We start from the raw sequence: 18,031 nt of genomic DNA on the forward strand, positions 1-18,031 counted from the left end.
ACGAAAATAAAAGGGGATATTGCATGTGTCTCTGAGCATGTTACTGTTTTCCTAGTACAAATATTGCTTAAGGTAGACAGGATGCTATAGTATTGAATTTATTTGCATAATGAATCCTAAATGCTGATGTCTCAGATTCTACTAAACCAAACGAACTATAGGTTTTCCTTCTTCCACCCCCCACCCTGCTCCCAACCAAAGGACTCTTTTTCCCCACAGAAGATTCATTTACACACAACACAACTTTTAATTAGAAGCATATTTTACAGTAAAAATTCTTTACATTACACCTCTGCTATCAAAAAACCATGAAATCTTTCATTTAAAGTTGTAATTATACATTAAAAAATAGAACACTATTTCCTTAACAGGAAGAATGAATTTGAACATCTTCAGATCAGATTTCTTTATTGCGGCTCTCGAGTCAAAGGTCAGTCACTTTATTCTCTAGCGCAGCTGCTATTTGCTGTAAACGGAAGGCAAGCTGCATTTTTTGTGCAGCTGGATCCTCTTCAAGTGCATTTATAATCTGGAAGATATAAACACAGAATGTTTAGAATCATTTAGCTTAAAATATATGACATAGCTCCCAGACCAAGTCTTTGATTCCACTTTGGTAGAGAATGAATTCAAAAGACTTTTTACAACCAAAGATAAAGTCCAGCTAGTGGGCCCTGTGTTGCATTTTTACACAAAGGCAGTAGAAAGGATTGTCTCCATTACTTTATCTAAGTTGTGGTAATGTTTCCCATTATGCTTCGGAACAAGCAAATTAATAGGTAGCACTTTATCTTGTGAAATACTACATTCCAAGATCGACCAGGCAGGGGGAAAAAATGCCCGTAGAGCTATTTAAGAAACAGTGCTTTTCCTTACAGTGCACCCTACAAGGCTTAAGGGTCATTTACCAGCAGTAATTAAGACCCATCCCCATGAGCTTTAGTTATGAGAAGCTCCTGGGTGGTCCTCACACAGGCACACGGTGGGGCAACACAAGGTCTCTTGTGTCTGTAGGCAATATAAGGAATAAAACGTCTGGCTGGAGCATCAGGGAGCTGTTGGCATCTCCCCTTTGGCTCTCACCAAGAAATGCCAAGACTCTGGCCCAGCACTGCATAGTTCAGCAAAGCAAAGAGTTCATCAGAGGAGCCCTCAGCATCCCACTTGCAGCCTCTGCTGTACAGAATATGTATAGGAGGATATGACTCTTAAGACACAGGGGATTTGAAAACAAGAGCTAGTAAAGGTCAGCTGTTATGAGAAGGCTTTTCTTCAAATAGAGTTTTTTACGGCTTCTCAAGATCAAATTCAAAAGGTTTCGAAAGGTTTTCATTTCCACCATCCTCTAGGAAAACTTTCCCACTCTCCCATCAACTATTAGATTTCTCCATTAGAAGAATGTGCTACATGGCAAAACTGTTCCTTTTCTGGAACTGGCTTTATTAATGTAAGCCAGACTATAATCAAGTAGAAACCTTTAGCACTGTTTAAATACTACATAATGTAGTACAAGACTGGAGACACAGAGTTTGCCTGTCACTATCTGTGGTTCTTATTACTTCTTGCACATCACTGACAATGGAGATTTATGCAGTCAGTATCAATCTAGTCAATAATTTCACTTTGAAGGGCTGGTATAGACTGGAGCAAATTTGTTTAGAAATAATTATTTTAATGGATTTGTTTTTAAAGTGTGAAAACATTTTTACAAGACAGAGTTAATAAACACTTATTACAGTATTTAAACTGGGCCTAATTTAATTTTATATTGTTCCCTTAATTTAAACAATTACATCTAGCTGTAACTCCTCAAATCTAGACTAAATAATTCATGATTATCTCTGCTTGTGAATATATCCTTCATATAAATGTGGACAATTAGAATGTACCCACTTAGTCACTGTCAAGCCCTGCAGAGACGCAGAAGGTACAGCACATGCTGGGAACCACTGCGTCAGTAATAAAGACAAGAGCAGCTGCAAAATGTTCCAATTTATGCAAATTAAAACATTTTCATGGAAAATAAATAAGCTCGATTAATTTTACTGAATGGTTCTTGACAGATTATCTCCATAACTGTGAATTAGCAGCCTTTTCATCAGATGCACCTTGTTGTTACATGGTGATGTACGCGGAAGGGAAGAGCTGCAGCTACGCCCTGGGGTGTGCTGGCCCTGCCACTGATTAAATCCCACATGCTGGTGACTCCACCTGTGCCTGCCACCAAAAGTGAGAGCACGAGTGGAAGCAGGGACACAGAGGTGTGGACAAATCAGTGATTTGCCATTCATCTGTCATCCAGGGTCGCTGAGTTAGAGGCTGGACTTACAGACACACTCAGGAAGGTGCTGAAAGCCAGCTTGGTTAGCACTGGGGATGGAGGGCAAGGGAGCCAATACCATGGGGTTGGCCTGCATTCCTGTGCTTCCCCCACTGACTGTCATTGCAAGACTTCTCAGTGTGATTTGATTCGGGAGAATCATCTTACATCTGTTTGAAAGCTGCGACAGGCTGGCTGCTCCTGTATAAACCAGCTGCAGTGAAGGATGAGACACAGTCTCTACTGCTAAATATAAGTGAAAACATGAGCTGTGCTGAGGTGCAAGACAAACTGAACAGAGCTCACATGTGCTGTACTCCTTTTTGATTCAGCATCTGTTCTTATTTACTTTGATTTAATTCTGAGAGTTTTCTGGAAACATTCATTTCCATGGAAACCTTTGAATAAAAGTTTCCTTCTCTCTTTTTGTTTTCAGATTAAGTTTGGAGAGCCATAGCCACAGCTCAGCTATGCTGGGATATGCTTTGTCCTCCTTTCCACAGGGCATGAAAAACCTAAGAAACTTTTTTAACTGAATCTGTGAGCCTGCTTTTGAATCAGGCTATGTTCAACAGATACTCTACTTTGGTTTACCTTGGGCAGGCTCTTCACTTGGCACAACAAAACAGGGATGGTAGCATGCATGGAAGTTTTAAGTGCATTTTAACTAATGAAGAGCTCAGAGCCCAAATTCCTACAAGCAAAGTAAGTTTAATGGATTGTTCCTAATTAAAAAGCACACAGGCTTGAAACCTGATATAGCTCTGATGGCTACTTTTTGCTCAGTGACATTCTTATGTCCTAATTAGGATGGTAGAACTGAAGAGAAATTATTTTTAAATCTATTTCTCTTTCAGATGTTAATGTATCCATTAAACTATCCCTACCAAAACCAGATAGCCCATGATGAAATTGTTCATTTATAAGGACACTCCCTGGACCAGTGTAATTGCCAAGCAAGGTGTATAACTGCAAGGTTAGTGTTTTCTGTTTGGCACTGCTTTTACCTGATTATCCAAGGAGCTCCAGAAGTTGCTCCTTTAGACTAATGTTACCCTTCATAACATTTTAACATTGATGTTAAAACATGAAAACAAAAGCCGTGACTTACCTCATCATAGTATTTGTTAGTGTACTGGTAGAGTTGGTGTAGAGCCACAAGTGTGTTTAAGGAATCAGTATGTGCCTGTTAAACAACACAAACAGGCAGCAAACGCATCAAAACAGGATCACAGGCAGATGAAAGTTATGCACATGCACAACTGTTGGATACTATTGGCAAGATTTCCAAATGCAAGCTTTGCATCCTGTAACTTTTGTTAAATGACACTTGGCACAGAAAAAAGGAGTGAGAAAACTTTTGTTTGGTGATTTTCAGATCAAGACTTTCCTGCTGGTATTTTTCCATGCTGCCCACAACACTAACACTGGAGGTGGAAAACATTTTGAAATCTGAATGTCAAACCACAGACTACAGCTCAAACATCTGTTAGCAGCATGGATATGTATAACTAAAGCATTTACTCAGTACAATCTATGTATTGTTGATATATTGAGCATTGGTTCTGACACTGTCATGGTTGTTTGAAATCCTTTCTCCAGGTCTTCTTATATCTTGGAAATTATTCACACCTCACTACAGCAAAGGTGTAACTTATCAAGATATGAGCACATGTACGTTTGAAAACAGCCACCTGAATCATGAAGATGGAAGGGCAGGGGAGAGGGAGGGGGGAGAAAGGACTTTAAATGAAGCAGGAAATAACTCTTCCATTACCTTGTCCTTCCTCCCCCATCCCTGAACATTTAGCTTATTTAGTGAATGTGCCCTATCTGTCTGAACAGATGTTCTTCATTCAGAGGTGTAGGATTCAAGACTCCAGCTATGCCTTTAGTCTTTTAAGTTAGTTAAGAAAATGAAGAATTGCAAAATATTGCTGCTGGCATAAATGATTACCCAAGGGATAAAGCAGCAGAGAAATATCCATCTTTCCTTGCTCTATAAAAGCCACTTCTAGAGCTGGTCAAAATTTGCAATGTTCAATCACTCCTTCCATATTAATTTTTATCATCATTTATAATGAAAATAGAAAGGAACAACATATTCTGCTGATGTTAAAACATGATATTCAATTTACTTTTAATCACCAAATTTTTAAATTTTATATACATCTCAATTCATGCAATAAATAAAGTGAACTGGAAAATGAAATGTCACTGCAGATGAGTTTTGTCGTGAATGACTGAAAATAGAAATGCTCTCATGAGGATGTTGATCTGAAAAATGTTAGGTCCTAAGGGCACTGAAATAAACTAACCGCAAAAAATTCCCCAAACATCCTCCTTATGCTAGAACTCTTCAACTAAATTAAGCAAATGAGCAAACCAGCCAGTAAGTACACTGTCTCCTTGCTCAGGCTAAACATCTTTTAAGACTGGTGAGGGACTCTCCTGGTTCTCCAAGATAAATTGAGTGCTTTGGAGGGAAGAGCCTGTTCTAGCTAAGCTGAGCTGCTGAGCAGACAGACTCTTTCAAGACTAAAGCAAGTTTGATAATGTCTTTGCTCCACCAGTCTCCAAGCAGAACCCCAGTTAGCAACCACCCTCCTCTGCTCTCCTCCAAGAGAGATAACCTATAATGCAAAAAGAGAAAGTGCTGCTGAGCAAGCACATGATGAGCTTCTCACATGTAGCATGAAGCAGAAATATTGCCCCTGTACAGGCAGCTATAAAATATGCTAGACTTCACATGCATGCCTCTTCTTTCATTTCTGGAATCTAATTTTTGCTGTGGTAGCATTGTGAATTCAGTCACTACCTGTTGTCAGTACAATCAATGCTAAAAATCCTCTATATGCTGTAGAGAGAAAACACAATTTAAGAGTGCTATAATTTCTGTGAAAAATCCAAATACTTTGCTCTGGCCCCTGCATCACTCAGATAGATTAGTGATGAAAACCATTCTTGCTTCCATCCAATAATCAGCATTTCAAAGGGCACACTAAACAGGAGTATTTTGGAGATTTATGAGATAACTCATTTGATGTTTGCGTGTACAAAATCCACTTTTTGAGTTAGAAAGAGAAGACAACAAAAAACAGTGCTACACTTGGCTCCAATTTCAGTACAAGACAATGAAATTTATTCTTACCCTAGAAATCTCTGCTAGATGGGTGTTCATGTCCTGGTCACTCACTGGCACCATCTGACGAATACCTTTGTAATAACTGAAAGAGATGAAAAAACCCTTTTCAATTAGGTGAAATACATTGTGGTTTCCTGGCAATTCTATCTTTCAATTTTGCAATTATTTTAAACACTCTTCCTAATAACACAGGAGATGCTCTACCACAGCAGGCCCATGATTCCCTTAGTAATCCTGCCTTCCAATGGTCATTAGTACCTTTGCAACAGAGGCAAATCATACCTGATTGTACAGGGACATACCACAGAAAAGAAATCTATAATTGCACATGACGATTACTTTAGGTCTTAAAATTGGCAAGAGTTTTGTTCTGCAACAGATCTTCCATGGTATTAACAGAATTGCCAATTAGTAAATTAATAAAGTCAGAGACGGGATAGAAAAAATATATGTTTCTGGAAATGTTTTCAGGATTTGATCTCTACTGAGTTATGGAAGTGCAGTGTTTATTAGACAGATTGTATGGGTAGCAACTACCACTGCAGAAAATAGCATGTTTTCTTCTGTATAAATCTATCCCTCTGTCTGTACACACAAGAGAATGCTCTGGGTCATGATGGAGCTCCATTTCAACCCTGCCAATGCCATCACCAATGAAATGTTCTAACATTTGGGTGTAAAATTTTTAATATTTGGCAGCTGACTATGACTATCTCAGCATCTGCTTTTTCTCTTACACAGGCTTAAAGTCCTAACAACTGAATAAGCATGAAAAGAGTCTATACTTACTCTTCCACCATTTTCTTATAGTTAGAGATTTCTTTTGCATAAAGTAATTTATTACTTGGAGAATCCTGAAAAATTGATAATAGAGAGAAATTTAGTTGATTTATGAACATCTCTAGGAAGCAAAAGAAAGTCAGGAACTGAAGAACAAGCCTTTATATTCATATAGACTTGAGCTTTACATATATTAACATTTGGTTGCTTATTAACATTGGTGGGATTATTTGTCCTAAAAAGGATGAAGTTTACACGTGGCATTATCTTTGGGTTTTACAAATATATCCATGCAAGGTGATCCTAAATTACTGGTGGACCTGAAATAATCAGTTCTTAAACTTGCTTTTCATTAAAGCAGTTGCTATTTTCTCCTTCCTCTAAATATCAATTGGCAGACTACACAGTAACACTGACATGTTCACCAACCTGTTAAGTGGTGAAATGCTAACTTCATTATAAAACTCAAAAGAAATGATCAAGGCTGTATCTCCTCAGAGGATAGGTATTGTCTATGAGGATGCCCTTTGTCTTGTCAGGCATGAGCATAGTCAGAATGTAGAATGCAAATCACTTACTCTGCTTAATTTGTGCTCTGTTCTTGTGCAAGCATCCATGAAAGTCTGTGCAATGACTGACAAGGAAGCATCCACTACTTCGTGAACATGAACATCGAAGATGAAGTGGGGATTTTTGAGTATGTTTACCCAGAATCTAAGGGGCAGGCTGCAAAGCAAGGAAAAAGATAAATAATCCTTTTTACACAATAAATGTTCTACAACAAGCAAATCACATAAAATGAAGTGAAGGCTTTGCATTTTGATCTCCTCACAACTGTGATGCTTAATTTTATATTTCAAGATTTATACAAGCTTGTCTGGTTTCCCTCTCTGGAAACCAAGCCTTTACATCTCTCACAGAAAAACTCATATGAAAAGCAAGAGAAGCTGTCTGTGTCATCAGAGAAACTACCAAGTAGTATTTATTAGATTTTGTAACTTGACAGGCAAATTTAGTCCCATTTGCTTCTTGCTTTCCTCTTCTCTGAGGAAAGACAAAAAATAAAGCAGCAAATCTGCCAGCGATAAACCCATAGGTAAGCTGGTTTCATTTTTGCAGCTTCTAGGCTTATGGGGAATCTTTTGGATCATACAAGCATATTACCTCAATTGTAATGACTCTAAGGAGTATAAATGAACTGACTTTGATTTGTGATAAGAGTGCCAGTATATATGTCTGGGAATTACACCCTCTCTGCAATATAAGTATGATGGTTCATACAGTACCTGTTTGTTTTCCAGATGTGAATGGTCTCTTCATCCTTGATTTCATGTTTTTCTGCTTGCTCATCAAGAAAGTCGAAGAAGTATTTCACAGCTGGTGGCACCACATGGTTTGAGTTGAGCACACTCTGAAAGAAGTCATCTACAAACTGCTGAAGTGTTCCCTAAAAGCAAATTTTAAAAAAATCAATTACATTTGTGTTACAAGCTGAAATCACTGCCAACCTAGCATCTTTTATTCCTATTGACAGTAAGAGCCCATAATCCAGCTGCAGTCACTGATGACCTTCATCCTGAGTAGTGACAAAAAGCAAGCAACTTCTTAGTGCAGTGACCTTGCAAACTGCTGCCACAGTAAAGACCTTCTAGAGCAAAATTTTATGCTCTAGACTGAGAAGTTTTGACTTCACCTATGGTTTGCATAGAAAGGTGTGCTTTCGGCTTGATAGAAGAAGCAGAAACTGGCTGCTAAGTATACACTATATTTACTCTTTGAGATCATTGTTCACATAAAATAATTTTTTGCCACTTTTTAATTGTTTTGCAGCTTCTCACCTCCAGTTTCTCTGACACCAGAACACCATGCAATTTTTAGAAAGAGACTGAGAGGAGGAAGTACCAGTGAGCAACTGAATTTTTGTTTAAGGGTTTTACCAGACACCCAGTCTGACAGCTCCACTGAGCCCAAAGAGTGAGGTGTCCCAGGAGGGCTGTGTGCTTGATTGGATTCCTGCATCTGCCTGGACCTTGGTGACTGTGTTCTTAGAGACTGTCCCCTTGTTTTAGAGATGACTCTGTTGGGGCCACATACAGTTCATCCCCACTCAGCTGATTGGCCCTACAGACATTTTTGAAGGGCTTCATCCTCTCTCCTCCTATCTCCTCCTATTGTTCCCCTCATCCCCCCTCTATCCCTCTATCCCTCCAGCTGCCAGGCTCCAAACAGGGCAGGAACCCAGATGGCAAGGAGCCCTAAGCCATTCTGCTGTCAGCAAGGACACATTGACACTCCTTGGGTTGCAGGGGTAGCTATGAGCTCAGCCATAACACCTCACCAGCTCTTTAAGAGTCAGTAAAGCTCCAGACCGGTAATAATCTATAAACTGGCTATTGGGGACAGAAAACTAGTGGCTGCAATGGAGTTATTAACACAAAAAAGGGTTGTAAGCATCTTGTTGGCTCTTCATCCTATGTCATCTATGCACAGACTTTCCTTCTCATCCACTTTCATGCTGGGCAAATGACCCTAGCTGGAGACAGACCACCCTCATTTTCATGAGGAGCCTGGCTTTAGGGTCATTAAACACATTATTCTAAAGTCTTTCTCCAAGGAGGAATACTTCACAAAATTATTTTGCTCATGATCTACTCTGCAGTATAAGCACTAAAAAGCCTCTAAAAGGACTATTATTATTTGGAAACTTTATTTTTCTAGGTTGTACTGTAACATTGATCATGCACAAGAGCAGGGAACTGTAGGGCTCTGTAGGAGTTTATAAAGCATTCAGTTCAAAAGAAAACCCAAACAAAATATTATCTAAACAGGTGGCACAGAGCAGAATATCCATCTTGGTCTTGCAAGGAAAATCCTTATTTAACGATCACATAATCTGAGTTCTCAGTTCTCTTTGATCAGGAGTTGTACTTTATCTCTTTCCCAGTAATGTTCCTCAGGGCATATTAATCACTTGAAGCCCTGAACTCCAGTTGCATGTACATGAAACATTCAAAATTGCAGACAAACACATGGCTAATAGCTGCATCATTTTCTTCATTTATACCTCAAAATCTACGGAAGTAAGGTGTAACCATAGAGCATCTGAGTCCTACCTTCACAGAAAGAAGTCTGGTCAGGTAGATTTCTGTAATAGCTTTGGTCCTCTCTTTTTCTTTCACACTGCCGCGCTTTGATTTACCTTCATCCATTTCATCCACTGGCCGGACAAGATGCCAGACTTTATTTTCATCTTCCAGGAGTGCATGCCCTACAAACAGTAATCACAATAATTACAAAAAATGCTCCACACCCAAACCAGCAACATAAAAATAATCATATACATATGCACATGTAAGGCATTTGTTCCCTATCCTTAACATACCTGTCCTCCTGCCAAGAGGATCTAGATTACTTGGTTCCTGCTCAACGTATACAACTCAAGTACTAAACGTTCAGTGATACATAGCTGAAAAAGCTTGCTTTTGTCAAGACCAAAGGGAGTGGAAGGAATCATACAGTAAGGAAACTCCTGTTTGATCATGTAAGCACAGTATGCACATTTTTTGATGTCCACACACTGAAGTACTCTACTCCTTTGTGAATTCTTGGAGGCATGATCAAGTTATTGAAACTCAGCTAGGTCTGACCCAACAGCCACCACAGAAATACCAATTGCAATCTACTCCAGGTACAACCTTTTTTTCTAGGTGTCACCATTATGAATCACATCTTTACCCTAACTGCTGAGGTCAAAGTATGGTACCTCAGTTCAAACCTTCCTTTATCAGCATTTCACTCGACTTTGTAGGTGAGAGGAGGGAGAATGTATCCCTTTGCTGAGAGAACATGAACTCCAGCAGCCAGAGGTAATCACTGCAGCAAATTCATATCCATTGCAAAAAGATTTTAAAACATTTTTGTCAGTGTTCATAGCTTAAACCAGAGAAAGAGACTCACATCAAGTCTGTTACCATACAGCAGAAACAGGAGTAAGCACCTGGATGCTAATGATGGCTCATCTGATTACAGTGCCTCACTACGCTATCAGTGGCTTGGCCACGCATCTGGTCCCTGAGCTTAGTTCAATGATCACACAGTGGATAAAGACAGTTTTGCATTTCAGCATCAACATGAATGTTCAGACAAACTCTATGCTTGAGAATCTTTGATTACAACCAGTTCTAAAAGAGATGATACAGTTGTTTTAACTTGCAATTAATGTACCTTGAAAAGAATTTACGTGACACAAATTTACTTTCCAATGTCCTAGTTTTGTTTGTTCCTCCTTTAATTCCTGAACATTTTTATCTAGTGGCATAGGCCTTAAAATCAATGGCACTTTTCCAGTGGAAGTTATTTAATCAGTACATTTAAAATCTTTGATGTCTTAAAAAGACTAGTTATTTTTCTCATAAAAATTTTGATTCAGCCCCACTGCACGAATTATTTTGCATTGCTGTTAAGTTTTATGCTTTAATATACATCTCTAACATAACTGAATCCCAGTTACAGCACAAAATACCAGTTTCTAACTGTATTAATTTTGGCCATAGCAGTTTATTAGCTAAGTTCCTCAGCAACTACATTGAATTTCCCTGTTTGCATGTATGTTCAATACACAGAGGAAAATAACATTTATGTGTAATCTGGCTAAGCCAACACTTTTGCTTGAACCTACTTTATATATCCTCATGAAAAGTATTAGCTATGCACTCTTCCGGGACCTTTACTTCTTTTTAACAAGGTAGGGAAAAATATGAATCCCACATTAAATCACATTGTCCTTTGAGAGTCCTTAATTCATCTTGGAAGTTCATGTGAATGAAGCCAGAAAGAAAGAAAAGCTCTCACTTTATTTTGAAGCAGCTGCGATTTCGCAATCGATACCATTCATGGCAATCATCTGCCAGTACAGTAAGAACTGCTGCTGGGCCTGAAGCCTGGAATTTCTTTTGCAATCCCTGTTATTTACTTTTGCAAATTAACAGATCAAATCACACAGTTGGAGAAACTATTTTCCAGCCTTATGTCAGCTGCTTGGTACACTTCTGCTTCCTCCCTTGATTCAAAGGAGTTTATCCTCTCTTTGCCCTCCTGATGGTATATGGCCCAGTTTAACTTTGAAGAGAAAACAACTAAAGGGGTTTCCACTGACATTACTTGCCCCTACATGCAGCTTAATTTGTCCTGTTTGTTTAGCAGCAGCAGAATTGGTTACCAGCGGAATTGTAGTTATTTCATAGGAAACTAAGGATTAAGAAACTACAGCTCAACCAGATGAACTTCTGCAACACAAAGATCCCACTTCATTGCTATAAATAGCAGGAAGAAAGAGGAAGAGAAATTCAGAGCATGGGGCAACAAAGCATGTCAGCAGTATGGTTGCTAAGGGAAAATAATATTTCTGTGAGATAATATTTTCCCCAATGGAAAAGTAGGAAGTGAAGAAAATAAAAGGTTGGGGAAAACACCTCCTTTTTAACTCTATAGTCACACTATGCATCAAGCTGTAAGCAGGGAGAAGATTGTGCCCACTGGGCCAAATGCTTGCCCCTGAACTCATTGTCTTGGCCCTTGGGCATTCTTTGGTCAATAATTGGTGGGGGTGGGGAGAGGGTTAATGCCAAATATAGACTGTGCTGACTAATTATAGTGATATGAACCATGATGCAAACGTGATGGAGGCAAATGAGATAGTGACAGGCAATGCAGTTCCTTTCCCCTTGTGTGACTTGCAGCAAATTGTCTTCCTTCCAGTCTCACTCTCCTCATGAATATTGCTCCATGGTGAAGGAAGGGCAGCCTAATAGGCTGACCAATCGGTATTTCTGATCTGCAACCCTCCATCTATTTTTATTCAGAATTAAAAAAACCACCACCACCAAAAAACAGAGAAAACACCCAAAATAACAGAACATCTTGTTTTGGTTCAGAGTTCAGTACAGAAATACTAGTATGAAATCACTGAAGCCATTCTCCATCTTGATGCAAATTAGTAATTGCATTTATTGTCTCCAGAAGCAAAAGATGCTGCATTTAATTTGTCACAACCTCCAGCTTCTAATGCCTTCCTGTTAGAAGCTGTGAATCAAAAGCAGCATGGAAGGAATGCCAGGTTTAGAGCAACATCTCTGAACATGCATTTTCATTCTGTGCAAAGCCTCCTACTTTGGCAGATAGTCAATGGCTTCAGCTGACACTTCTCAATGCAAAAGGTGCAAGTTAATGAGTTTCTGAATAAAAGGAAAACCACTTCGTCACAAGTCTCATTCATAGAGTCAGGATAGGACTATTTATTCCAACCCTGTAAATCCCTGTGTCATATAAATGTGTATGTGTGGGAGGGGAAGCCTCTGATCCTCTCCTCTCCCTTTTATATACAGTGTCTCACAAATCACTGTCACAGCAGGCTCTCACTTTGCACTAGTTTTGTAACATGTTATAGCTTTCCAACAGAACAAGTTGGCATCAGATAGCTCTGAGGACCCTTTGGTGCTAAAGAAAATGGGATAGCCTGGGATGAAACAATGTAATTCCAAATTTGTACGCTACCATGGTGCAAGACAGGGCTTAGAAAACAAATATGGTGGAAGCTGTCTTCACTTGATACTTTGGGATCTGAATTCTCTGCAGACTTTTCCTCGTGTACAAGAGCCCTTCTGTGACAGCTCTCTCTCCAGAAGTCTGCTTTTTCCTTTACAATATGTCACACATATAACTAAGGAATTCACCTTGGAGTACAGATCATGTTTGTTCAAAGAGCTTCATCATACTGAATCATAGCTAAAGATATAATTGTAGAGAAGGAGGAAAGAAGAAAACCTAACCCAACAGAAAAAGAAAAACCCCACATGATCTGGTCCTCTACTGCCTGCTACAAGGGTAGAGAGGTGGGAAGAATGACTACTGGGAAATGACCAGTGTTCTATCTTTAAGAAAGCAAAGCAAGCTAAGGACTCCACCAGGCTCCATTCATGGCCCATTCCACTTCTTGGAAGAGATATGACTACTGCCTCAGCAATCAGTGCAACCAAACCGAACAGGGACTAGGATTCAGTTCCTCGCCTGGCTACACTCCACTGCCTTCTATATTAAACTGGATGGCTTTTTAACTTAACATGCTGGCTTGGCATGAACTGTGACAGAACAGTCACCACTTGGCCAGCTATGGCGGGTGCTTGCAGTAAAGGGGTGAGAGGATTGCAGCAAAGGTGTAGTCATGACCATAAGAAGACTCTTCTTTCTGCTGGAAAAAGCCTCAACAGAAAGAATCTGGGAGAACAGAGTAAAAAGCAAACAGCAAGTAATTCTGCCTGTCTTAATTTCCTGTCCAACACTCAAAACAAAAGAAATGAGAGTCTGCACATTTCTGCTAAATAGTGACATACATCAGAGCTATCAGCCGAGACTCATCTTCTTGAAAAATGTACATTTCTGGCATATTATTTCCAATCTGTTTAACTGCCCAGCCCTTGAAACCTACTCAATCTAAGACCAGTAAATCTGTTTAAAGGAATGAAATTATTAGGTGAAGTGATGGCTTTTGCAATCAGTGCTAGACAGAAAAGCATATCAAATGAGTTCATGGGAGAAAAAATTATCTTGACAATCTTTGTTCCATAAATCTAACTTCTACTTCATGTAAAATGACTGAATATAAGGGTAAAAAAACCACCAGAGAAACTAAATATCTGAAATCTGTAAAGAAAACACATGTGACAAAGTACATTAATTCACATGTAAATATTTCCATGAAAATCTGAGTGCATTCTAGGCTGTAATGGATGTTGTGCCTCAAGAGATTTTCAGATATAGAAAATCGGTCTATACTGAACACTAACATGTAAAAATTAAAAGCTTTAAAAGATGGCTTGCAAGCTAACAGGTTGTCTCCTGTGTTGAGCAGTCCAGCATACTGTAGCAGACAGCAATACAAGAATTACGCCACATCTGCATTAGTGATGTGAAAGAGAAGAAACATCATAAGGATATTCCTGACACTAACTTAGAGTAGATTTCAAACCTCAAAAAGAACCAAGGAATTGTGAGAAACACTGCATCTAAAGAGACAAAATGAACTAAGTCATCCAAAAAGCCCTGGGAATAAAGCTAGCATAGCTGGTGAAACATCATTCAAAGGGAGGGGGACACAAAATATGAATGTATGGAGATGAGTTTGCAAGGCAACATAGCTGTAAAAAATGCAATAAAAAAATTACATCAGATCCATTATGTCACAGGGGGAAGCTGGTCTCTGCCACGGTTCACCTAGAACAATGCATTTAATTCTCAGTCTAATAAGAAGTAGAACAAATTTAAAGAGGAAAGTGAGTAAAAGATGAAGGAAGGAGAAAAAGAGATAAAGCTCTGGAAAGATGAAATGTACAGTTTGACTATAGATGTCACGTGATTAAAAAAGAATATATGCAAGGAAACGTTTGCTAGGAGTGCCTTCTGTTCTGTTGGGGTATGGACTCACAGCAATTATGATTAAAGCCTCAGTATTTAAGACCTTTACAATGAGGGCAAATAAAACCACTGCAAATGTACAGTGGGTAACACACAACAAGTAAACCCTATATAGTCTGGTGGGGAACATCTAGCTCAACAGAAGTGCTCAGTAAACAATATCAAGACAGCAGCATCACTCTCTGCATGGGTTTTGACTTTTAGTCATTTTGGGAGGTAGGGAAACCACAAGATACTTACTTTCCCCTGGGACATCCTGCTGATTATCCTCTGGCTGCTGGGAAATTCCCATTTTTGATAAGATGAGCGTGGCACCATCTCGGACCTTAGAAAATACAAACACAGAGATGTTCTCCAAAAGAAGCACACACCACTGAACTTCCTTCTTGAAACAAAAACCACAGTTTCTGTAATCTGTTGCAGGGAATCTAGACCTATGATGAATGCTGCCCTTTAAAGGCTTCTTGGGCAACTGGCTCTGCAATTCATAACAGATTCCCTTCCCCACCCATCAACACTTCCTCTGATATTACTGAAATACTAGGAGTATCTCCAAGGTTTAAGTGGTTCCTCAAAGCAGTGTGGGTGCCCCCAACCCCCCTCAAAAATGGGATTTATCATGAAGAATGAGACCTGTCTGTTTTCTGAGGGAAAACTAACCAACTTCTCCCTTTTATAATCAGGATATCTGTGGTTAGAAAACAATAAATAGCATACAAAGGAAAGATAAGTGGATTGCAACTGCATGGTAGAGTGCACAGTATGAAACCTAAAACAGACGGTACATAAGCATCAACATCTGGTCTGCTGATTGGGCTGCTGAACAAACCAGACCAACCCAAAATCTATTTAGCAGCATGGCAAGGACAAAGAAAATTCTCAGGGGTAGGAAGTGGTAGAGAAAAGAAAAGATGAATATGAGACCTAGTAAAAGGAGCTTTTGAATGTTCAGAGTGGAATTTGGATTTGGATATTGCAATGATGTGCTAGCATTTAGGTGACCTGTGTTTATGTAAGATATTTAGGCAGCATACGTAGACCTGCCTTTCATACTCCAAAGCTTTTACTACCTAGACCCAGAGCCCGCAGGTTTTTTTTGTTTCTTTATTACAGAATCTTAGAATGTTTTGGGTTGGAAGGGACCTTAAAGACCATCTAGTTCCAATCCCCCTGCCATGGGCAGGGACATCATCCACTAGACCAGGTTGCTCAAAGCCCCATCCAGCCCAGCCTTGAACATTTCCAGGGATGGGGCCTCCACAACCTTCCTGGGCAACCTGTATGTAGCAATGAGGTTTCACTAAAAACACATAAAGACTTTATTACTAGAGAGCAGTTAACATGAGCAAACAACTGTTTTGAAACACCTTACATTATAATGCATTAGTGTGTTGATACGTTTCCATCTGCCATCTCTTTGGGATGTTAAATCCAAGTCTGAGAGGATCTGTGCAGTTGAACCTGGACGCCACTCTGAGGGGTAATTAAAGAGAGAAAAAAAGCAGTTTTTAACCATGTGGAGAAATAACTCCTCCAAGAATGTTTTACAGACCCACTGATGCATTATGGAGCATTAAAAGAAGTAATTTAGCACATGCCCCAATCTCTGTTTGCTATTGCTTAATAGTTTGATCTTTATTACAGAAGTTTGCATGAACTATTCCTAACCATGCACTGATTTGTTTTTTCTGATTGTTTTAAAAAAAAAGTTAAATTCTTTGTATAGAATACTATAAATATATATAACAAGATCTGTTCTCAGTCAAAACCAGAGTAGGACTTTATGGAATAAAAGAGCCATTTTTAGGGGACTTCCTAGGATTTTCTGAAGAGCAAGAATTGCATCTTCTACTTTCAGATTAATGCTGTAATGAGGATATTGAGAAAACTAATAATTGGAGCTTTTATGCTGAGATTATTAGGCCTTTTAAGCTATGCCATTTCTTTTTTCTCAGGAAGAGAACAGCTATTTTGAAAGCCTTCAAGGAGGATGATTTTCAGACACTAGGTGATTCATCATCTCCTAAAAGTGAAGCTCCTGTAAGTTATAATTCTTTTGAATAACCATCATAAAGGCAACTAAAAATTGGTACCAGTTTCTGAAATTGCATCATTACTCCTCCATCAGCTAATTATCCATGCCATCATTATCTCATTAATTAGTACCTGAGATACTGACTCTGTCAGACATGAATACATTTGTGCTGACAGTCATTAACAGGCTCTTTGCACGCTAATGACAGTATACCAAAACTTCAAGAGCCAGGAAAAATAACTTTATAAGAAAGCATTAATTTTTAAGGCATATTAAGATTGCTGCAAAATGCTGGATTTTTGCATTCAGTTGAACATGAATTTTTTTTTAAAAAAAACCCTCAATCCAAACCAAACAATAAATTGCTTTAATAGACATTTCTAGGGAAAATACAAAATCACACAACATGTCTCACTTGTTCAATATAGTATCACAAGTAGCTACCTACCAAGAACTACACTGTCAGCTTTTGGCCACTGAGAACACGGCAGATTTCGGTACACTTGGTCTATTATCTTTTCCTTTACTTGTGATATCGTATCACAGTTCAGCACTTTCACAGGTGTGGAATCGGTGCCTCCATCTTGTACATATACATTTACTGTCTGTAATGAAAAGAATGTACATGGTTATTAAGACAAATCAGTGCTGAATTGCCTCTGAATCTGTTTTTCGGGGTGATTTAAATGCAAACAAATATCTGAAATTCACCATGCAATGATTACTGCACAGCAGCACATATTTGCAATGGGAGTAAGGATTACTTGAAGGATCCTTTGCTGTTATGCAGCCAACCAGCTATCATAAATTCCAGCTAATTCCTCCCACTGTGACAAAACAGAAAAGATACAGAATAGACTTAGTCATGTCTAATATGCTAATACTTATTGAGTCCTGGGAGTTTATTAAAGAGGGACACACAAGAACAAAGCAGCTGGACCACTGGCTAGTTACATGCTTCTCATATAACCTGATAATCTGAAGCATAAAAAAGAACAAGTAATGCAGTGCCTAAACTTCACGAGTTCCCAATAATCATGTAGGCTGCACTCTGCTGAACTCCAAGAATACTGTGTGCTTTTGCCTTCCTTTATGCTATCTTCATGGCTGTGGCTTTAAAGTTGAGCAGACTACTTCTGTACATAAGGTGATTTAACTGCTCACTAATGAGCAGTGAATTGTTCAGCTCTCCTAACTTTACCTCTTGTGACCAGCTGTTCAGTAAATACACACACACATGCATACACACCCATATATATATAGAATCATAGAATCAACCTGG

At 39.0% G+C, this 18,031-nt stretch overlaps 1 protein-coding gene across 1 annotated transcript; it reads right to left on the reverse strand.

Annotated features, from left to right (window-relative positions):
- Window positions 1–234: 234 nt before the first annotated feature.
- On the reverse strand, window positions 235–17,354 carry LOC103804207 (plexin-B2-like; the record flags this gene model as incomplete). The annotated part of the gene is made up of 10 exons (XM_009076805.1): window positions 235–529; window positions 3,432–3,506; window positions 5,472–5,547; window positions 6,255–6,319; window positions 6,824–6,971; window positions 7,532–7,692; window positions 9,359–9,513; window positions 14,955–15,039; window positions 16,087–16,187; window positions 17,198–17,354. Coding segments are annotated over 10 exons (1,128 nt in total), but the record flags the coding sequence as incomplete, so codon positions are not given.
- Window positions 17,355–18,031: the final 677 nt, after the last annotated feature.

This window comes from Acanthisitta chloris, unplaced genomic scaffold (assembly GCF_000695815.1).
Source record: "Acanthisitta chloris isolate BGI_N310 unplaced genomic scaffold, ASM69581v1 scaffold39756, whole genome shotgun sequence".
NCBI lineage: Eukaryota > Metazoa > Chordata > Aves > Passeriformes > Acanthisittidae > Acanthisitta > Acanthisitta chloris.